The sequence below is a fragment of the Apostichopus japonicus genome, chromosome 16 (assembly GCF_037975245.1).
Source record: "Apostichopus japonicus isolate 1M-3 chromosome 16, ASM3797524v1, whole genome shotgun sequence".
NCBI classification, from domain to species: Eukaryota; Metazoa; Echinodermata; class Holothuroidea; order Aspidochirotida; family Stichopodidae; genus Apostichopus; species Apostichopus japonicus.
The window spans coordinates 38,616,739-38,641,937 of NC_092576.1; the positions used below are offsets into that span (position 1 = coordinate 38,616,739).

General features: G+C 35.5%; 2 protein-coding genes across 5 annotated transcripts in view; both read right to left on the reverse strand.

Moving 5' to 3' along the window:
- The window catches only part of LOC139982295 (uncharacterized), a 148,765-nt gene that overhangs the window by 63,837 nt on the left and 59,729 nt on the right, over positions 1–25,199 (reverse strand). The window contains exon 1 of one of the 4 annotated variants that reach the window (XM_071994986.1): positions 2,091–2,482. The exons of the other annotated variants lie outside the window; for them this stretch is intronic. The gene's annotated coding sequence lies outside the window, so the exon portion shown is untranslated. Of the gene's footprint in view, positions 1–2,090; positions 2,483–25,199 lie in introns of those variants that run through there. 4 annotated transcript variants of the gene reach the window in all.
- The window catches only part of LOC139982535 (uncharacterized), a 101,981-nt gene continuing 85,287 nt past the window's right edge, over positions 8,506–25,199 (reverse strand). Inside the window, exons 7-12 of the mRNA XM_071995427.1 lie at positions 22,797–23,005; positions 18,984–19,057; positions 17,175–17,272; positions 11,092–11,139; positions 9,718–9,743; positions 8,506–8,569 (exon numbers count right to left, since the gene is read on the reverse strand). Of these exons, the coding sequence (XP_071851528.1) occupies positions 8,506–8,569; positions 9,718–9,743; positions 11,092–11,139; positions 17,175–17,272; positions 18,984–19,057; positions 22,797–23,005 (519 nt within the window). The remainder of the gene's footprint in view (positions 8,570–9,717; positions 9,744–11,091; positions 11,140–17,174; positions 17,273–18,983; positions 19,058–22,796; positions 23,006–25,199) is intronic.

Sequence of the window (25,199 nt, forward strand, 5' to 3'; positions counted from 1 at the left end):
GAAGCATGCGTAAACTGACATGTGACGCATTGTTCATCGTTCTTATATAATTTAAATATTAATGTTGCCATTGATGGTTTGAGCAGTGTTTTCAGTGTGCAATATAAATAAGGACATTCATATGAAGTATATCACTTATTATTATTATTATAACACTTAGACGGTCATATATTAATTCACACCGACACATGATGTATCTTGCAGGAATTATGATCGAATCATGAACATTACTGAAATATAGTTAAAGAACATTAAGCAAGCCAGTGTCTAATGACCAAATTTCAAACAACATGATTAAAATGCACCTGTCCCTTTATTAATATGCAAAGTAGCCTATTGTGTAGATTTAGTTGCATACGCTGAAATATAAGGATTGATCCAAAACAAGAGCGGCTCCTTTAATACTCATAAGGACACGGTTTATACAATCTCAGAGCAAACAGTCATATATTTTTAAATAAATAATTATAGATTCACAAATATGACACGATAACCCCTGTAAAGCACAGACAGGTGCTAAAGCAGCAAAATAAATGACAAAGTTCAATAAAAACGAAACTAGCTTAACAATAACATATCCCTAAAGATGATAATACAAACACTTATGATAATATTTTAGTACAATATATTAGACAGTACAATATTCAACAAACACGACAATACCAAGCGACGTAAATACCACAATTTTCAACAAATCTTCTAGGATTTGATATAACGATGTGTCACGTGCGCATGTCTCGCCTTGCTAATATATCGAAATCTTCCTCGCTTGAACATTAAGCAAACATATTGGTAGCTTCTATTTCAATATCGATGGATATTTAAGTCGAAAGTGAAGACTATGTTAAGTTTATTTTGTGATTATCTTCTCAGAAATTGTTATGCATGTGTAGTAGAGTTTTTAAAGTGTTGTAATCCTATAGACGATTTTGTCTGTCGCTTGATCTCCCTGCCCACCTCCCGAAATCGCATTAAGAATACAAACAATTGGTGACCTCTGGTTGTCTCCGCTCATTTGCTGGTTGTAAATAATTTGAATTAATTCACAAAACAGACACAAGACAGATGCAGCTGATTCTCTTATCAAAACGAAAACTTCTTTACTTGGTAGCAAACAGTTTATGATTGTAATAATTTTTTTTTTAATAGTAACCCAAGAGCCTGGGAAGAAAAACCATCCCCCCAAAGTTACCAACGCTCGATCAGTGTCCCCTCACATGGAAGCTGTCACCGTGTGATCATGACGATTTATGTCAAGTCCCTCTCAAATGGAATAGATCTTAGCCAAAAGTGTAAAATATTTTTATATCGACCGTGATTAACATGCTTATCCATGTTATGTTGTTATGATGAATATTCTACTTCGTGCATGTGAGTAAGTCAGTTCAAGTTTATAATGCACACACGCATGATAGCTCGCAACTCGTTGGGGGGGGGGGGGGATATGTGGGCAGATACAACACAAACCTCATTACAAATAGTATAATAAGGTAGCGTTGATGTCAGACAACGTCAGTTCGTTAGTGTTTTGAACACATCTCCATTCAATTAATGTACCTCATAATTAAAACTAATATTTGCCATGAAATGTTTGTTTATATATTACTTATGTTGTTATCATGCTGAGATTTTTCATTTTTTTTTGTCAGTCAATTACACACGACAACACAACTTTCTAGGTGTATGAAAAGTTTCATTACATAATTTAAAATATTGCCAACGAAATTAACACAAATGAAGAACACGGAATACATGAACAAGATGAATTGTTGTTTAACAGATGTGAATGACTCTTTCACACTGCATAATACAACTGAAAAAAAAAAAAAAACATTGTTAAGCACACTGTAATATACTATGCTGTAAGGAATGCTTCAATGAATACTATAATAATAACTTAAGAATTATCATGAATTATTAAAATATGACACTGCACAAGAAACGTTAATACACATTGTTGTGGGCACTGTAAGTAACGAAAAAATACACAAATATATGTATAGGCTTATACGTAATAGTAGCTTCAATGTTTTTACAGACTGAGTAAATATCAATTGGACGAATGACAATCTAATATAATCAAAGCTTACCGATAACGTGGAATTAATTGGTTTTTAATAGATTTTAATTACGTCCCAGATGAGCGAGATATAACGTTCCTCAAAAGTAACACTGCTGTATATATATAGCTAGATACAAACGATTAAATCAAATACTCGGCAACTACTGATGGGCGCGGTCTGGTAAAATATACTTTACTGATAGATATCAGTTTCATATTTACTGAATCTTTGTACGATGGTTGATGGGATTACTGGGACAAAGTACAATAACTTTTACTTAACCTTTTTGCAAATTTATTTTAGGAAGATACAAATATGCATTGGTCATTCATATAAATCAGTAAAATCAAATAAAAACAGTACTAAAACTTTCCTTCATATCCATATACGATTCTCTACGAAGAAAAGTTGTAAGAAGGTCACCGGGTAAGATGGACAACTAGTGGTTAACATAATAGAAATACTTATGTAGGGTTGTAATGTAGGGTTGAGCATGTTAAGATTGTTTTACAACAAAGTATTGTCCACAGGTTTTGTTGTCGTGACGTATGTCAGTTATCATAATGACTCCTGACTTTGTGTGCACCAGGTTCAAAGGGTGGGGCGGACGGATGGGAGGGGGGGGGTGGTGGAGTTAAACCCGGAGAAATGGACAAAATGGTGTGGCGTACAAAGTCACAGACTAAACAATTTCTCCTCCACCTCCTCTCAAATGGAGGTGCGAGATTTCCCCGACCAGCCCTTTTTTTTCTTTGCGCACGCTACTACTTCGAATGAAACGTGTTACATACTTGTGATCAAGCCAAGTCATTGATGGCGGGATTAGCTGTTGGACTGACCTTTGCAGTTCTGTTTAGTTTAGGAATCTATAAATCAAGGTTCATATTTACATTTTGATATGGATTGCAGCACTATATAACTAGGTAAACATACTAAAGCGAGTTAGACTGTTACTATAAGCAGTACAGTGAAACAAAGCGATTAACATGCTCACGTATGTGTGTCCATATAGGTAGCCTACATTGTAAGGTTATGTGTGTTAACAAATTACAAACACTATAACTTTCAAAAACATTCACTCCAGTTGAACAATCTCAAGACTAGATTGTAATGTAATATTGTTAGAAATATGACTGCATCTTGCTGTTTGTTTATTTGGTTCAGTTTTAATTAAGTTAAATTCTTCCTAACAAAACCATTATAACGCAGGCATTTGTAACAACGTTCCAATTTATCTTATCATTATTATTTGTTTTGAGGAAGGGGCACATTGAGTTACATGGCGAAGATATCTGAGAAGTGTTCTTCATCTGCATCGATTCACGTCTACACATGTTTATCTGTAGCCCTATCTACTTCAAGAGAGTAGAGGAAAGATAAGCAGCTTAACTTACCATGTGCCATAATCACAAACTAAGATAATGGGCATGGGCGTAATTTGATTTCTAAAAGCAAACGGGGGGAGGGGGTTCCTTGGGCAGGAGGTCTAAGGACCTGTTTAACTCACTTTTGCGAACTTGTGTTGTTTTATAAAGACGTTAGAAGTAATATGATGCAATATTTACAGCTTATTTTCAAGTACTACTTGTGTATTTGAAAATGTACTTATTCTATCTGCAAACAAAAGTTTTGTCAGATTCAATCATCGACATTAAAAGTAACAAATGGTCAATCGTATCGTCAATGTAGGACTGGACGGCGCCCATTGATACTCTCATAGATGGTAAACCGTCTAAGAGGGTTTCTCTCAAAATTCAAACACAGACAAACTGGATAACCTTAACTGACATACGCCTATATGGTACTGTCACATTGGTACTAGTAGTATCATGCTAGTACCATAGTGCGCTAAAGATAGAATCGTCACACTGGGTCGATCATTTTTATAGCCTTTGTAATAAATAATTATAAATAAGTCAAAAAATATCGCAGAGTTGCCAAAACTGCTCTGGCATAACCAACCAAATTACCGGCAGAATCGGATAAAAAGCAAACTCTGTCTGGGAAAAGGTAGGGTGGGGCAAGTGCTCCTCTTTCACCATGTAATTCCGCCACCGATCGTGAGTATGGTATATTTGCAATTATATCAAGATTAAAACCGAAATTAATTACATATCAAATTTTTAGCCATGGTTAGTGGTATTACTCAGCATTGATATGAACGTATTATGTAGCTGAACAATAACATGTTGTATTATGTCTAAATTATTGTATATATGTTACCTATGTTACTGGCCGAACCAAAAATACATATCTATTAGTAGCTACTGTTTTTGTGCGTGTGTGACTGTGTGGAATGCGAGTTGACCGGGGTAAAGAGCCCCATGGTATCAAGTTTGAAATTTTAAATGGAATTTTATTATATTTTAGTATAAGAATTAAACAACTATCCAGTGACCTTAATTGACATAGTTTTTACAGTATGTGTTAGATCGTAAAATAAAGATACCAGCTGAAATACTTCTAGGTAAATTGTGAGTAGCTTTGGATGTAATATCAAACGTAGAGAAACACATAACAAACGTCTTGCCCATTACAACAACACCAAATTATTTTTTCTTCAGATATGAATAATGGCAATTTCAGATTCGATGACATATTTTGGAAGTAATAAAGAAAATGTAAAAAAAAAATATGAGCAATTGTCAATATTATATCATTAAAGCAAAAGGCACTTTTAAATGTATTTACAACATCATCTTAACCATTTCCCCAACTATATCACATGCAGCTTATCAATATTACATATTATGTATTTGTTAACAATATCAAATATACTACGCAACTTAAAGCCGGGCAGAATCTTATACGTTATCCTCTCAAATTCACTCTAAAAGGTGCCGGATCAGCCAGAGTTTCCAACGAAACCTCACATTACTATAAGTATCATTTGAATTACTCTGCCAAAGTCTGCACCCCTGAGAACGATGTTTCTGGTAAACTAGCAAACACAGAATAACTGAGCTTCTTGTTCTCTTCACAGATAGATATACGGCAGCTTTTGTACACACAACCTTTGTATTTTTTAAATTGTTATGATAAGTAAAACTCATTAAACTTGACATTGGAAGGAAAAGATGAACACTAGCTCTCAAAAACATGTCACTGCTATTACCAATCTCTTTTAGAAATCTTCTTAACATTTACATATCTATACGAATGAATCGTAATGACATTATTATTATTATTATCATTATTATCATGGATCCTTATATAGCGCAAATACTATAAAATATATATATATTCATATGCGCTTTACATGATGAAGAATCATAACATAATAAGAAAACAAGAAAATCATCTGATTACCATAGACAACATGAGGCATGAAGTAGTATTGGTTTTGGGGGTAAACTTTTATAAATCTCCCAGAGTTTTCAACATTGTGACATCTTTATATGAGCACTGATATGTTATTTGTATAATATATACATCTTCTATGAGGAAGAATTGTTTGCTAAAGAATCCGTCAAACTCTGCTTTCTCTTCACGTGCATATTTACTACCCACATAAACAGTAGTTGGTTCATTTTAGATTCATTGACCCATATCCCTTCGGTCAAATAAATGAATTACAGGACACCAACACCAGCTGAATGCTGTGGACTGTCTGTCACATAGTCGACTGAGAAATAGGTCATCTCAAATATATGCAACCCAGTTAACCAATATTACATTACAATAAAGCCACCATATTATGAACAAGCAATATCAGTTTTGAGTTTTTCAGTAAACATAGCTGTCCCGTCTGCTTTATCTATGAGTTAGCAATAATTTTCCAGAAATTGAAAGGTTTACACTTGTAAAGGTTGAAAATAAACCTTTTTTAAGAAGGTAACAATTCCTTCACTTCGCGCATGCGTTGAAGTTCATGCATAATTCCGTTAAACAGGTGGAATTATACACAAAAGCGTGTAAAAATACAGAATTTATGTTACCTTGTTTCAATGTTGTTGTTGTTCATGTTGACGTTAGCGTACAATATTTTATTTAAGAAATTTTAAAAGTGCTTCCTAAACGAATGTATTTATGCTTCTCCACAACGATATCAAATTGTGAACAAAATGAATGATTTCTCACTGCCTAAATACGTCGCAGAAGCAATTTACTAAGTAGGTTTTCACAATTGAAGGATTTTTTCTCTTCATAATCAAGGTAGGCGTGCATATTTATCTTAAACTGGTTCTCAAAAAAGTTTATGTGAATTTATCTTAGTCGTACTTATATAAGGCTAATACATTAGAAAAGTTACAAACTTTATTGTTAATATATGGTAAGTTAGATACCCTAGGATTAGAACACAATAATTGTTATTATAAAAGGTTATAATAAAAAACCAATCAAAAGCAAATATCCCAGCCCATGTCGTTCCAAATAGCGTACCTATCTACATAATAAAGGATTTTGAATACATTTGTATTACCATACAATAACTGTAACAAAGGATAAATTCATGGTGTACGTTTTTAGTTTTCTTCTGGAAAAAAGGCAAAACTTCAGAAATAAGAAGGGCAACTGTACCACATAGAAAGTGATACAAGTATTATATTTTATCATCTCGGATGCGGGATGTTATACACTGTTGTATGGTTTTCTGTTGACAATTATATGATGATGACGTCAACCTTCTTTTGGAACTACTGTTCCTTTTGTTAATCCAGTTTTATAAATTCTAAATAATCACTCATCCACACTAAATATTAGGCCATATTTTAACAAAATTACATGTTTCACATTGAACTAGTTCTCTTGTTATTCATAGCGAACGTGTTACTTGTTACAAAACTAGATTTCTTCTCTTTAAATGTGTGATACTTCTACTGAGAGCATAATTAATGGTTTGTCGGCTAGACTAGTAGTCCAGTCGCTCTGATGTTTAAGTTTCGTCAAATCAAAATATGGACGTAGTTTAACAACGCCAACTGGGTTGGCAGCGTTTGGTTTTAAATGAATTTTTAAATGCGTGTGTTCCAACAAATAAACAGTAAAAGTATAACTAGTATAGTGTATCCAGTATTAGACTGTATGAAGTATGACGAGTCCCGATATATAAAGAACCTTGAAAGAAATAACGATGAACTAATACGAGAACATTTAAAACAGAATTATAATGACAAAATACAGAAAGTGAATTAAAAGGAAAACATGCATTACACATTAAGCTTCAAGCGACAATGAGTTCATTTCTTAGTATAATGCAAATCTACGGTCGAGTCAAATAGGTGTATAGGTAATATGTTTATTCAAATAATGAAGTAAAAGTTAACGTACTTGTATGAACAGGAGCAAATTGACCCGTGGCAAAATCTTCTTCACTTTCACAAGTGGAGGCAGGAGTGTTTCTGGCCCCTCGCATTCCTTGAGGGAATCGCTGCACTCAGTTACACAATCTTTCAAACTTATATTAGCAGAAAGGTGTATCAAACATCAATTTTGTTTTTTCATAGTGCTTTCATCTTCAATTTTATGTTTTTTGTTATGTATTTATAATTTTCATGAACATTCCAAATTTGAGTCACTACATAATCTACAAATGTCTTTTCTTGGTGAATACACTAGTGATTTTCTGTCCAACACTTTTTGATAGTTTGCAGCATTGGAAATTTGGCAGCTGACTATTAATATCTTATGACTATGGATCTGAAAGCACGTGACAAATAGTAGCTTCTGCTTTTTACACAAGTATAAAGAACATGAGAATGTTGCATCTTTCTTTTTTACAATGAACATTGATATGATATTCAACGATGTTGAGGATCGATTATATTAAACAACTGCTCTTGTCTAATACTTTGGGTTGTCGAGACTTGTCTTAAGACCCTTTTATATACCTAATTTATAATCTAAATATGACTCTGCTCAATTTGAACTCTAAGTGTCTGTTTTTCATGGGAGGACCACACACCCTAAATGTGAAACAAATTAGCGATCATAGGAACACTTTACCCTTCCTTCTAATCACGCCCTTACATAGACGTTCTTGGCCCTTCCTATCACAGCCGAGGAATACTTAGTAAATAATGTGGTGAGCTGTGGGTCCATGCATACTCCTCTTCCGTCATTCGAGGGAAAATGGTTCAGTTGTGGGCATGTTTATATTCAGTCTGGGAAAATTACACCTGTCTCACGTGTTAGTTACACAACCTTACAACCTCACACAAAAATTCGAGATTAGGTATTAGCAAGACCATGTGCTTAGACCTTATTATATACCTAATTAATGTTCCAATGATTAGGTATTAATGCCTCTATTGGTCAGGAACAAGGACCTCAAAACCCCATACACGAGAAACATTTTATCCCCACCTTTGATATCTTATGCACGTCACTGCAGCTTTCTGCAATGAAGTAATGTGGTGGAAAACTGAACTTATTTGTTGGTGACACCTGAGTTATTATTAACATCAATGTCCTCTGAACTTGAGAACGTATCGTCATCTTCTTATTCTGTTTCAAGATTTTGGTTTCCTCTCGAGACTCTCCAGGTCTGCTGCCATGGTTTATTTCTGTATAGAATAAAGTATGATCAACTAGTACATGGTGATAACTGACATATCTTAACACACTTATACCATTTATTGTACATAAACTAGTCACCAGCCCTTCCAAGTTAATATTTTAAATAGATTGACATTTTACGATTATATCAGCTATGTGATTTTGCTTTCCGAGTTGTTTATTACCAGTAAATGAATTAATATTTATTCTACGTCTTCTGAAATTGGCAGCTACATTGTAAATGGAACTTAGATCCACAGTAGCTTTGACAAGGTAAACATATTCAAATCAATCTCTTGACAAGCATTAATGAGTTTCAAATTGAAACTGTCACGAGGGAGGCGATTGATACATTACTGTTTTGTCCTCCGTGGAGTGGTCTAATGAGAGGGGTGTCCAATTATCATTTGGGTATCAATTTCGTGATTTAATTGATGTACAATATTTTACACATTGTGAGTTAGTCTGGTCTATGTTAGCTTCGTTGATAAGGAAGCTTTATAAAAACGTATGATCGACCAAAACGTTTGTACGTTGTATACATAACATGCCGTACATGTTAGGGCATTCTTTAAAAAAAAAAAAAAAAAAATGAAACGGCTACAAAATTGCAGAAACAGACCAAAACAACCCTTTTTCCTTACATGCTGTCATTTGGCATTGCTATTTTTTTTTTACATCTGAAAATTCTTCATAATTGTACATGAATTTGCCGTTACATCTTTAATTCTCATTAGAGCAGCAAGTTGATAACTTGATATGATGTTTACTTATGTAATATACTTAAATAAAATGGCATACGCAACTACAGTAATGTGTCTAGACTAAACAGTAAAGGAATCAATATATTAATTTAATTGATTGATCTAAAGTGTCATCGCATGTTTATCATTGTTTCAAATAACAGTAATGATCCACTAAGATGTCATTAACAACATTCGGAGACACCATTTCAAATTTGCATTAGCATTAGTTCATGCTGTTTTAATTACAAATTCATACTTTGAACCTTGATATTTGCTTAGATATACAACAGTTTCACACCAGTGACATTGTAATTGTTTAGGTGCAATGCTGTGGATGTAACGATAAGTTCTATGTTTGGATGACAGAGAACCTTTCTTTTTTATGTTTGTTTGTAATGTTCTGAACTTACCTATAGCGACGACGGAAGTTTTCCACCTAAAGAAGACCAACAAGAAAGAAAACAATGTAAAAAGTAGATAAAACATTAAACTGCCGCCGCCGTCACTCCTCCCTACCAGCAGAAATTATATTAATCCCAAGACTGCTCTAGCGATGAATGCAATGCCTCTGTTTAACTGCGACTCTTTCTCTCACAACACATAAACTAATATATACATATGATGAATAGCATCCATTTTGAATCGACTTCCTATCACCATAATTAGTCTTTAACTAATATAAGGTAGTTTGTAATCACACAAAAATTAGGCATACAACCTCTCGAACTAAACCGTCTCATTTATATAAACAGCATACTATAGTCCGCTGTAACATATAGCCACATTCTGATACCAAGATAAGAACCTCAAACAATTAAATTAAACTTATTATTTCACTGGTCGGCTGCTCATTTAACCTGCCATTCTTCCACCAACATTCTGACACGACTATAGACTTGTTAACCTAGATTCAATTATGTTTACAGTCAACAATAATGATATACCAGCATTTAGATTTTACTATTCACATACCACCCTATCCATCCAACAGTGTGCATAAAAAAACTTAAAAATAATGAATTAAAACATAATTTAAGTGTCGATATCTCATAGTTGTACGAAAGAGGGAAATTTTAGAGCTAGTACTGTTTCAAATGTTCATATTTAAGATATTTAACTTGACAGTCTGATACGAAATATTTGAATCACACTACTAAGGCGAAATCAATGATCAGTTCAGTTCCTCGGTACAGGTTTTCATTTTAACGTTTAAATCCATCGTTTGTGCATCATAATTATTTGATATTAAATACATTTGATTACTTTCTGACAACAATAAATAAATAATCAAGATTGTAATGGATTGCCCAAAAAACAAAAACAAAAGAAGCAGAGTAAACCACTCCCAGCTGTTATTTGCCTCTTAAATAACATTACACACACACCCAACGTGTCTGCATAGTTTATTTGTCTGCCTAAAGCAGAATTTTAAGTTTTAATTTTAAGGGATTTTTTTTTTATATATTTTGTTCTTACTTTTATTTATTAATAAGGCGTATTTGATTATATGACACCGTAAAGACGTCGTGTTAATCGACCAGATCTTGTTGAACATGTACCAACGTCTACATGTAAAAAGTGTATTGTTGGAAGTAGTTTGTGTTTAACCAAAAAATAAAGTATAAATGTTTACTATGGAACATGTGCTATGGCTTTACTTGATTTTATGTGTGGCTATTAAATCTGGAATGACACAGGTATCTCACTGTACACATGTATATGTATGTATCATACTGACCGATTTACCAAATAAAGTAAAATATTCACTATTTGCATAACATTACCTCTTGACGATATTCTGCTTCTGTCAATTCATCTCCAATGGATTTCGTCTGTAAATAATGTAATATCAATGGAAATGAGAACAACAATGATTGCAACAAATACAAGACTTGCTGCTTTTAAAATTGAAACTTTTAATTATTTTCCAAGTAAAACGATAGTGTTGTCCAGAAAGAATGATATAGATATTGATAGTGAAATAAGCAACTGTATAATTTTCAAAAATGAAATACCTCGTTAACTATACCATAGCAAATAGGAACAGTTTCTTGTCCTCCTCCTGCTCCTCCTTCTCACCAACACCACCACCATCAATACTTCTACGTGAAATCCATCACCATCATCACCAACCACATTCGTTATCATCCTCATCATCACCTTGTGATCCCACGATATGCATCATCATCATAAGCATCATCATACGCATCATCATCATATGCATCATCATACGCATCATCATCATATGCATCATCATACGCATCATCATCATATGCATCATCATACGCATCATCATCATATGCATCATCATACGCATCATCATCATATGCATCATCATACGCATCATCATCATATGCATCATCATACGCATCATCATATGCATCATCATACGCATCATCATATGCATCATCATACGCATCATCATATGCATCATCATACGCATCATCATCATCATCATACGCATCATCATCATCATCATCATCATACGCATCATCATCATCATCATCATCATACGCATCATCATCATCATCATCATCATCATCATCATCATCATCATCATCATCATCATCATCATCATCATCATCATCATCATCATCATCATCATCATCATCATCATCATCATCATCATCATCATCATCATCATCATCATCATCATCATCATCATCATCATCATCATCATCATCATCATCATCATCATCATCATCATCATCATCATCATCATCATCATCATCATCATCATCATCATCATCATCATCATCATCATCATCATCATCATCATACGCATCATCATCATCATCATCATCATCATCATCATCATACGCATCATCATCATCATCATCATCATCATCATACGCATCATCATCATCATCATCATACGCATCATCATCATCATCATCATCATCATCATCATCATCATCATACGCATCATCATCATCATCATCATACGCATCATCATCATCATCATCATCATCATCATCATCATCATCATCATCATCATCATCATCATCATCATCATCATCATCATCATCATCATCATCATCATCATCATCATCATCATCATCATCATACGCATCATCATCATCATACGCATCATCATCATCATCATCATCATCATCATCATCATCATCATCATCATCATCATCATCATCATCATCATCATCATCATCATCATCATCATCATCATCATCATCATCATCATCATCATACGCATCATCATCATCATCATCATCATCATCATCATCATCATCATCATCATCATCATCATCATCATCATCATCATCATCATCATCATCATCATCATCATCATCATCATCATCATCATCATCATCATCATCATCATCATCATCATCATCATCATCATCATCATCATCATCATCATACGCATCATCATCATCATCATGCGCATCATCATCATCATCATCATCATACGCATCATCATCATCATCATCATCATCATCATCATCATCATCATCATCATCATCATCATACGCATCATCATCGTCGTCGTCGTCACCACCATAACCACCACCATCATCATCACCATAATCACCACCATCATCACCACCATTACCAACACCACCATCACCACGATCATCACCAACATCATCACCACCATCATCACCACCATCATCACCACCATCACCAACACTATCACCTTCATCATTACCACCATGATGATCATCATCACCATAATCAACACCATTACCATTACCATCATCGCCATACCATCATCGAAATCATCATCCTCACCATCATAAGCAACAAGATCCTTACGACCATCACCACCAAATCATCCCCTTCACCACCACCATCATCGTGATTTACCATCATCATCCCCATCATCACCATCATCATAATCACTATCACAACCATCATCACCATTATTACCACCATCTACATCATCACCATCACCATTACTACCAACATCATTCCAACCACCACCACCATCCTCATTATCATTATCATCATCAAAACCATAACCATAATCACATACATTATCACCATGATCACCAACAGCATCACCGTCATCACCACCACCATCACTATCATCACGATCATCGACATCACCATCACCGTCAACATCATCACTATCACCATCACCATCAATGTCATCACAGTCATCACCATCACCATAAGATTCCACAATGATCATCATGATAATCATTGTGATTGTTAACATTACTTTCACCATTAACACAATCATCACCATCAACATAATCGCCATCATCAACACAATTATCATCACCATGCACCAAGAAAATCATCATTACTATCATCACCACCAACAACATCACCACCAGAAATATCATCATCCCCACCATCAACAACATCACCATTCCCATCACCATTCCCATCACCATTATCACAATAACTACCACCATCCTCACCTTCACCATTTCCACCGCCGTTATCACACTCACCACCACCAACATCAACTCAACTTCATCATATTCATCACCACAACCACTACCGTCACCACCATCATCACGATAACCATCTCCGTCACCATCATCATCATTATAATAATCAATATCACCATAATCACCATCGTCACCAATACCGTCAAAATCCCCATCGCCATCGCCATCATCATTATCATCATCCTCTTCGACATACCCATCATCATCATCATCAACAACATCATTAACATCATCATCGCCATCATCACCATCAACACCATCATCACGACCGCCACGAACATCACGACCACTGCGACGAAAACCACCACTATCACTACCACCACGATCACCACAGAAACGGCCACCGCCAACGTCATCGTAATAACCACCATTACTGCTACGTCACCGTCACAGTCACCGTATTCGTCATCGTCATTGTCATCATCATCGCCATCGCTATCACCACCATCACCATCATCACCATCACCATCCATCATCATTCATCGATGTCATCATCGTTATCATCGTCATCATCGTCAACATCGTCATCATCATCATCATCCCATCACCAAGACCATCATCACCATCAGCATCATTATAATCACCACTATCATCACCATCATAACTTCTTCCCCATTATCTCCACCATCGACCTCCACAACGATTACGACCACCACAAACATCACGACTACCACGACGAAAACCACCACAATCACTACCACCACGATCACCACAGAAACGGCTACGACCACCCAAATGTCATCCACCACAATAATCACAATAATCGCCACCTTCACCTTCACCTTCACCTTCACCTTCACCATCACCATCACCATCACCATCACCATCACTATCACCATCACAATCACCATCACCATCACCATCACCATCACCTTCACCTTCACCATCACCATCACCAACACCATCACCATCATCATCATCACCATCACCATCTTCATTATCTTCATCACAATCATCACCATCATTATCATGATCATCATTACCATCATAATCATCACGACCGTCATCACCACCACCACCATCACCACTACCATCACCATCACCATCACCATCACCATCACCATCACCATCACCATCATCATCATCATCAACATCACCATCACCATCATCATTACCATCAGTATCACTATCACATTCATCACCATTAGCACCATCATGATCATAACCATCATTACTATCACTATCACTGTCACATTCATCATCATCATCAACACCATCATCATCGTAACCATCTACACCATCACCGCCACCGCCACCACCACCACCGTCACCGTCATCATCTTAATCAGGATCATAAGCGTCATCACCACCATCATCACTATCATCATCTTCATCGCCATAATAACTAACACAATCATTGCGATCTATAATCATCAACATCATAACAGTCATCACCACCAACATAATCATCACCAACATCATCACCATCATTATCATAATCATCATCACCATAATCAACGCAATCATCACCATCACCACCAGCATCACCACCATCACCATCACCAACACCACCATCACCACTATCATCACCATCATCACCAACACAATCACCATAAAAATCATCATTATCACCATGATCATGTTCATCACCATCAATACCAGCATCACCATATGATCCAACCACATCACGATTACCATCATGATATTTAACACCATCATCATCAACACCATCATCGTCATCATCATCGTCATAACCTCCATTGTATACATATATGTGACCATCATCATCATCATCATCATCATCATCACCATCTCCATTATCTTCATCACAATCATCACCATCATTATAATTATCATCATCACCGTCATCATCATTACGACCGTCGTCATCATCAACATCTGCATCACAATGTTCATCACAATCATCAAAATCAATATCACCATCACCATCTCCATCACCATCACCATCACCATCGTCATCATTACGACCATGATCACCACCATCACCACCCCCCCATCATTACCGCCACAACCGCCACCACCGCCGCCACCACCGCCGCCACCACCGCCACCATCGCCGCAACCACCGCCACCACCGCCACCATCGCCGCCATATCACCGCAACCAGTATCACCGCCACCAATAACACCACCACCATTATCACCGCCACCATTATCACCGCCACCATTATCACCGCCACCACCACCGCTACCATCACCATCACCCCCATCATCATCATCATCATTATCATCATCATCTTCACCACCAGCATCACTATATGTTCCAACCATCATTATCATGATTAGCATCATGATTTTTAACATCATCACCATCACCATCATAACCTCCATTCTCTTCATCTATGTGACCATCATCATCATCACCATCATTATCATTATCATCATCACGATCATCATCATTACGACCGTCGTCATCATCAACAGCTTCATCACAATCATTAAAATCATTGTCACCATCACCATCACCATCGTCATCATTACCACTATGATCATCACCATCACCCCCATCACCACCATCACCCCAACCACCATCACCACCGCTACCACCGCCACCATCGCGTCATCTCCACCATCTCCACCATCGCCTCCATCGCCGCCATCGCCACCATTATCACCGCCAGCATTATCGCTACCAGCATTATCACCGCCACCATTATCACCGCCACCATTATCACCGCCACCATTATCACCGCCTCCATTATCACCACCACCATTTTCATCGCCACCAGTATCACCGCCACCACCACCGCCACCATTATCACCGCCACCATTATCACCGCCACCGCCATCGGCACGGCCACCATCACCATCACCATCATCATCATCATCATCACCATCTTCATTATCTTCATCACAATCAACATCACCATCATTATCATGATCATCATTACCATCATAATCATGAAGACCGTCATCATCATCACCATCTTCATCACCATCTTTTTCACCTTCACCACCATCATCACCATCATCACCGCCACCACCATTATCACAACCATCACCACCCTCATCATCACTACCATCATTACCACCACCATCACTACCATCATCATCACCATTACCACCACCACCACATTCATCACCATCATCACCTTCACCAACATCATAATCATCAGATACAACCACATATTTTACCGCCCTTTCAAAAGCATTGTAAAGCGGTACTGTTTATCTGTGACCACACGTCCGTATACTTCATAGCCCCTTATACCTGCCAAGGATCACATAACACACTGTGAAGTTAATAAGCATGTTTTATAATGTATAAGCTTGATGTTACTTCTGCGCACTGAAATGTTAGAGCACAAACAAATCTGAGATGTTTCCGCCATTATATAGTTTAGTGGGTACAAAACAATATTCTTGTCTAAATGTTCCTTTGGAATGAACAGCATTGTTTCAAACTAAACTTCCATTCGGTGGGTTTCTTTTAGTGAGTTGAACCATCAAGGGTTAATGTTAAAATAGACAATTAGAGATAATTACCGGGAAGAGTAAAGAACGTCGAAATGTCAGCTTCCAACGACCAGACTGGAGATTTAGTTTGTAGTACCCTTCGCTTCGTCCATAAGGCGCCCAGAAAACTAAAATATAAATGAAGTTAAAACAAGTCAGAGTAGGTAATCAGTATCAACAAACAAACATGAACATACAAGATAGAACGGCAGTCAGTGTTATAATCTATGTTTGGATCAGGTCAAACTTCCAAAGATTTAGGTACTGTTGCATACACAGTAAACAGTTGTATTCTGTTTATTGTTAATGCCAAATGCAACACTTTAAACTGAGTAATTCATACAGAATGCTTTATCAGACCCGTCAGTGAAACTAATTTGATAGTTTCCTTTGATTGTTTGAGTCCATTACATTTCGTCTGAACACAAGACCGGTTACTTGAAGATTGAGGAAACGTGCAAGAAGAAAGACCAAAGGGAGCAATCAGTTTGTCTCAGTGTTTTACTCCAAAGCTAAATGTGTGATACCGACATATTTATGTCACATTTAACTATATCTTTTAACTGTCCGGTTGCATCCCAACACTAAAATATGTTAAAGGTAGAATGGTCAAGTTGCCATCATTTGAGAATTGAAAAGACTGTTAAAACATATTCACAAATATTCAGCATCTGAACTCTAACATGAATTGGATATATGTTTATATCATACAGTTACTGGAATTTATATAGCACACATCTTTAAACGTATGTTTTCCAGTATTTTGAATTGAAGGTTTGAGTTCCTGTCCATTACAATTCTTTCTCAGATATCTAAAGTTATTACAACTAAAATGTCGTGCTTATTATAACTTCAGGTTTCAGATTTCTCTCTGACATTTCTGGCATTGCTCATTAACATTACAGATGACAAAAAAGAAAGAAAAAAAGTTAACAACTGAAAGGCAATCATATAACCTGAGCATTTGTCCTTAAAGCGTAAAGGTTGCATACAATACATGATACTTTATAGACAAATATCGGTAAATTGATCAGCACTATGATATGGAAAATCCTATTAAAAACATAAGCAAGCTACATTTTACTTGATTTATGTTCGCTTTTTACCTTTGTTTACTACCAGTGGTACCGCTGTTTTTATTTTAATGTCTCCATACCACACCGCAGGTGTTCCTATTGCATTTAGTCTAGAACGTCTTCAGTTGTAACTTTGGAAGTTTTTGCATCAGATTCAGGGCACCAGCTACGTTCATGTTGGATGTCATTGTATTAAACATATGTAGCCTGGTTGATTTATTCCTCACTCTCACCAACCACCTACTCTCAGACCCCCCTCCCCACTCCTGTATCCTGTTTAAACTTTCCACATCGATTTAATAGGCATTCAAAACACGTCATTATCTTGTCTTATTTCAGAGAGAGAGAGATCACTCTCGTTAATATTAACATATTCAAGCTTCCCTCACTGTTACACCATGTAGTAGCCATTTGATTGTACTGTGCAGGGTCTAGGCTTAATTTAAGTTTGTTATCTTTTGAGCTTTTTTTCTCTGAGCGAAGGTAAATGTACGAAACGCTCAGTATATTACAGTAAACTTAAATGATTTATTTAAATTGTTCCAAAGCTCTTTCTCAGCTACGTCACTTATTTGTTAAATATTTTTCTTCATCAGTCTTAATTTAAGATATTGACTTATTCTGGTCGGAAATAACATGATCTAAACTGTATCTTAAATGTTCTTGAATTACGAGAAGAAAAGGAAACAGCAATATGAACCGAAGAAGGCAAGATATAGTCATCAATCAATAACTAATAAATCAATAATTATCGTTACTGTACCTTTAACGTTCTTTGATATCAAGTTGAAAATATCATGCATCGATGTACAAGGAGGCAGCAGACAGTGCTGAAACCTGATGATTAAAGAAAAATAAAATTTGACTAACAAAGAGACAAAATCAGAGACTCGATAATGACTACACGCTCGATTAAAATAAACTGTAGAATGAATCATATAATAAGAGATACCATTGTTAATCTCCATTCTCTAATACACTATGTACCAGCAGCACGTTGTCTTAGCTTCATGTTCAATTTATGTAATTGACGACGAGCGCTTTATTTAAATACTCTCCGGTGGTATACGGCATGTAATAACCAGACGAGAAATGTTTGCGAGATCATTCAAAATTTACTAATAACTATCAATATGCCCTTTTAATATCTGTTCGACACCTCACATCATTAGGTTGATTGTTATTTCATGTCATGTGATACTTGGAGAATAGGAAGATTACCATAATCATCATCTTAATCACCCCATTAACCATCACTATCACCGTAATCACCACTATCACCATCACCACTATCTAAATCATCAAGATATTCATCACCATCACCATCATCATCACCTTCACAAGCACCATCATCTTAATCACAATCATTATAATCATTGTCATCATCACCGTCACTATCACCATGATCATCATCATCGCTAATCTGGTCATTTGCGTGACCACCATTACCATCATCACCACTTTTATCATCATGATCTCCATCACCATCATCACGTACTACCATTGTCGTCATAAGTATCACCATATTATCCCACGAACATCATCATATAGATCATGATCATAAACATCAACGTTACCATGGTCTTCGTTGTCATCATCGTAAGCATCATCATCACCATATGATACCACCATCAACACCATCACCGCCCCATCGCCATCGCCATCGCCAACATCGCCGCCGACGCCGCCACCGCCACCGCCACCATCATCATCATCATCACCATCACTACAACCATCATTATCACCAACATCATCATTATCACCAACATCATCATTATCACCATCGCTCTTGTGGGCATGTGTGTGCCCACCATAACCATAACAAAAACGTTTACCATCGTGATCACCAGCACCACCATCGTCGTCATCATCATCACCACCATATGATCCCAAAATCATTATTTTATGCGTAATGATCCAAATCATTGTCATCATCACCATTATCACCGACATTGCCCTCATCATTATGACCATCCCCATCATTACCATATGATTCCACGATCATCATGATTATTAACATCACCACCAACATCACCACCGTCACCATCATCACCTTCATTATAACCATCATCACCTTCATCATCACCATGACCACCATTACCATCATCACCGTCGCTGTTCTGGTCATTTGTGTGACCACCATAATCATTATCACCATTTTACTAGCACTATCGCCAGCAAAACCATCACCATATGATTCCAAGATCATCACGATTATTAACATCACCATCACCACCAACATCACCATCATCATGACCTCATCACCATTATCATTACCATCATTACCATCACCATATGCATCATGATCATTAACATCATCACCTTTATCGTCATCGTAGGGATTATCAATACCATCATCAGCATCAGCAACACAATATGATCCCACAATCTTCACCATGGTAAGCATCATGATCATCATGATCATCATCATGATCATGATCATGATCATGATCATGATCATCATCATCATCATCATCATCATCATCATCATCATCATCATCATCATCATCATCATCATCATCATCATCATCACCATCATCATCATCATCATCACCACCATCAACATTATGAGACCATCATCACCATTTGTTCTTATCATATTTCCATCTTTACCACAATATTCCTTCCAATCACCGTTCCCATCACCATCATCACCACTGTGTCCCTTTTGTTTTCCTTTTTTCTTGATCTATTTCTTCTATTGCCTTATCTTTTCTGTCGTCTTTATCCATGACTTTCCAAAATGGAAAAGAAAAGAAAAACTTTAAACATATTCTACTTCAAAAAAACTGAACACATCACGAAGGCTTAGCAACGATTTAAAACCAGACAGTGTCTAGACGTATCCATGGCAACCTCGAGGTACTTGTTTATCAGTACATTCCAGGTGTTTTTATTAAGGACGCGAGCGTCTCTGATATTGAACACAACTTCTATGGATTGCATTGTTCAAGTATTTGATTGACAGGTGTTGAACAAAAGAAAAATGTTAAACTATTGAAAGTGTCAGTACAGTCAGTGTACATCTTTAGCAAGGAAGAAAACATGATGAAATAAGTTCAATAGACTTTTGCGATAAAACAAAATGTGTACTGAGTAGAAAAGAGTGGAAATTGTTAACGTACAAATAAGGTAAAAATAGGGTGTATATGACAGGTTAGATTTTGCAACTGGAAATTTGGTGACAACACATTGTAAAGTATATAGGGATTAAGTAAGGGTCATAGGCCTTGTAGGTTTGGGGAGGGTGTGTGTGTCAGTGTATGTGTGTGTGTGTGTGTGTGGAGGGGGGTGGGGGTGGTGAGGAGAATACTGCACTGTTAGAAAGCATCTACAGTAAAATCTTCTCAAATATCAATCTAAAAACAGATACTTTTTAAGAAAAAGTCACCCAGGAAAGAACCTGGGCACGAAAACCAAACTACCAAACGACTGATCCGCTCTCAGCCCCAGTCCCCCCTAAAAACAGATGTACTGTGTTTGTTTCTACATATATATAGATTTTGAGTGTTATATACTGTTTCAATGGTCTCTACTGTGTGGGGATTGACTGTCATGTTATGTGGGTTAATAACATGCATACATCAAGAGATTTGTGTTGCATGGGGTGGGTGGGTGGGGAGGGGGTAAAGGGTTGGAGTGGAGGAGGTGAAGACAGGTTGCTGATCAGAAGAGAGGAACGATAATAGTATGACAGGAGACCTTGCTGAGTATGTGCATGTGTGTGGGTGTGTGGGGGGGGGTCGGGGAGGGGGTGCGTGGGGATAAATGTGTTATTAACAAGTTACCCCAAGTGTTATAAACAGGTTCAGGAAATATGATAAGTGGTCCGGAATAGTTGTATGGGGTGGATAAGGGAAAGCTAATGGTAATATAGTTGAAAGGGGTGCCATATGAATGGATGAAGAAAAATTACAATATGTTTAATTTATATCACTGTTTTTTTTTTTACTTAAATATCAATGTGCAATAATTACCACTTAATTCATATATTAATTATGAAGTGAAAGAGTCCTGATGAAACAATGAGTTTTTTTTTTCCTTTCCTTTTTATCTTATTGATTTCTTTTGGTTAATCTACATGATCGAAGTTTGTGTATATTTATCAAAGGTTGTTTTTGGCAAAAATGTTTAATGTTTTTACTTCTACAGTAATGGTGCCTCATATCTTGATCTAATTAAATCCTATTTTTTAATCATTATTCTTATTTCAATAAGATATATCAATTTAAAGTGTAAGCTAGGGCCTCGTATCTCTTTATTTTAACAAATTTCATTCTTCTGAAGAATTTATAGGTCAAATGATGTGTTTTGTCTCATTTTGTCTCTATTTTACTCTCTCATTAATCATATTCCTCACCTGACGACTGTTCTTTCATTGTTAGTTTATTTCTTTATCCAATTTCTTTTTCATTCGTTTGTTTTACTTCTACATTTATCTGAACCTATTAATAAACAACCTTCAGTAACTATTAAATATAACTATATCAATAATTCTTATCTTGTCTATATCATTAGTATCAAGTAGTTATAATTAATGCCTTACATTATATACATAACTATTAAGTATACTTACACCAGTTCCTTGAATCTTTGAGAGTGTTGTAGATAGTTTAATATTCCATTTACTTCATGTTTATTCATCTCTCTCCCTTCCTCTGTCTGTATGTACATATTCTCTATTGATGTTATGATTGGTAGAGAGAGACCAGAGGAGAGGATAATGTTCCCATCTTCATCAATCTTACTAAAGGACCAGCCTAAATTCACCCAGTGTATAGGAATCTGTAGAAAGGAAAATAATAACTAGAATTAATATCATCATGTTTCTTTACAGGATAAAAACTCGAAAATAATACAATTATAGTTAACTTAAGAATATTAACTTGATTTTACTGTTTTAAATTCATATTAATCAAATGATAATTTGTTTATTTTAATAATATGTTGTTATTATTTTGTTGATTATAATAATAATTAGGGGTTTGAATTTGTTTAGAAAAGGCTAACTTTATTTCTAAAGTTTGTTTAATCTTCGTTTTCTTTTATTTGTATTAAGTGAAATTTGGTTGGGGATTAGGAGGGTGCCTTAGTGTGGGGAAGGGCGTGGATATGGTTTACCCTCGTTAATGTTATAATTTTATTGTGCGAGGGCGAGAGATAAATGGACCGATGGGTGTCACACTGGCTAAAGATGGGTGTGGTAGGGGTAAGGAGTGGTGTTCTAGGGTGGGGGAGCATGTAGACAGCTCACGTATATTAAATGTAATTTGTGTTTTAGGGGGAGGAGGAAATCTGAAGAAGGAAAATAAGAAATATAATTAATATCTAATCGCTTTATTAGGGTTTAAAGTTTAACACATATTTTGTTTTTAACTATTTTATTATTATGATTATATATATTTATTTCATTATGTTTTATATTGAATGTGGTTTTATTCATTTCACAATCGGATCCTTTTTGTGTTTACTGTTTTGCTGTTTGTTACTATATATATATATATGTATATTTATATATATATATATATATATATATATATATATATATATATATATATATATATATATATATATATATATACATATATTTTTGGTGTGGGGGGGGGGCCGGGGATGAAAGTTAATATCAATTTGATGTCTAAAAGCAGAATTGTTAATTTTCAGGATACTTTGCGTTTAATTTAGAAAAGATGAAAGAATATCTTAAATTATTTGTATTGTTTGTAGTTGAAGAATATCATAACAGCGTGTCTATTAATGTTGTTAACTTTTAAATATGTATATGCATTATCCTAAAACGGGTTGGGGTGTTGAAGCAAAGAGGGATGCAGTCAATAGGTTTAACTTATTTTAATGTAAATATGTGTTTGGAACAAGGGTGGAACTGTACACCTTGTTTTTAAAGACAATACAACGATATCATTTTATTTGTTGATGAAGAATATACATTTTCGGGTAATTAATTTATGTTGTTACTTTTAAATATAATTTGTTTATCTGCTTTGACTACAAATCAAGGGTGGTGAGTTCATTGGTTAGTACAGATATTTAAATTTGTACTTGCGTTTGGAGAAATAAAACACATTGTGATATATAATTATTATTTGTTGCTGAATTATATTGAAACAACGCGTAAATAAGTTGTTGTTGTTGTTGTTGTTGTTTACTAAGTAAACATTTTTTAAATCCATTTGCCTACAAGTCAAGAATTGTAAAGGTGAATAATGGTAGCAGCAGTTGTAATTAATTGGAAAGCTATTAACGTTAATTATGTTTGAAAATGAGCTATCATTGCATCCTTTGTATACAAACATTTTTTATTATTAACCTTAATATGTATATTTACTCCTGACTTTTAAACAAATTTTATCAAATTCTACACATAGTGCAGTGTTATATAATTTTTTTGAATAATATCGTTTATTAAGCATATCAAAACAATTCGTAAATATTTGTTGTTGTTTACTTTGAAGACATAAAGTTTCCATTAAGGCAGATGAAGGAAATATAGTCATGAGAGCAACTAGTGTTACATATTTTACATAAGTTTTTAATTATTCTATAAGAGGAGAGTAATATTGAATTGTTATTTTATTTTGTTTGCTTTTACAAGTACTTGTTTTTATATATTTATTTTCAATGTTGTTTAACTATTAATGTTTCGTTATTCTCTGTTCAGCACAAACGTTTTCACAAACAGTAGTCAATTCAGGAGTTTCCATTTAATGGCGAGGGTAACATATGAGGGAGCGGTAGGTTAGTTATTTAAATATATTGATATAACGGTTGGACTGTAAGCAGGGTTACTGTTTAGTAAATATAAGTTGAGTGACAATTTATTGTCGAGGGGGAGGGGGTGTTAGCAATGGGTTTTTGATATTGTAAATTTCTAGATGTTTAAATCTTGACAGTCTCATTTTATTCATTATAAAAATAATATTTACCATATTTAATGATTGGGGAAGATCGTGTTGTTTTT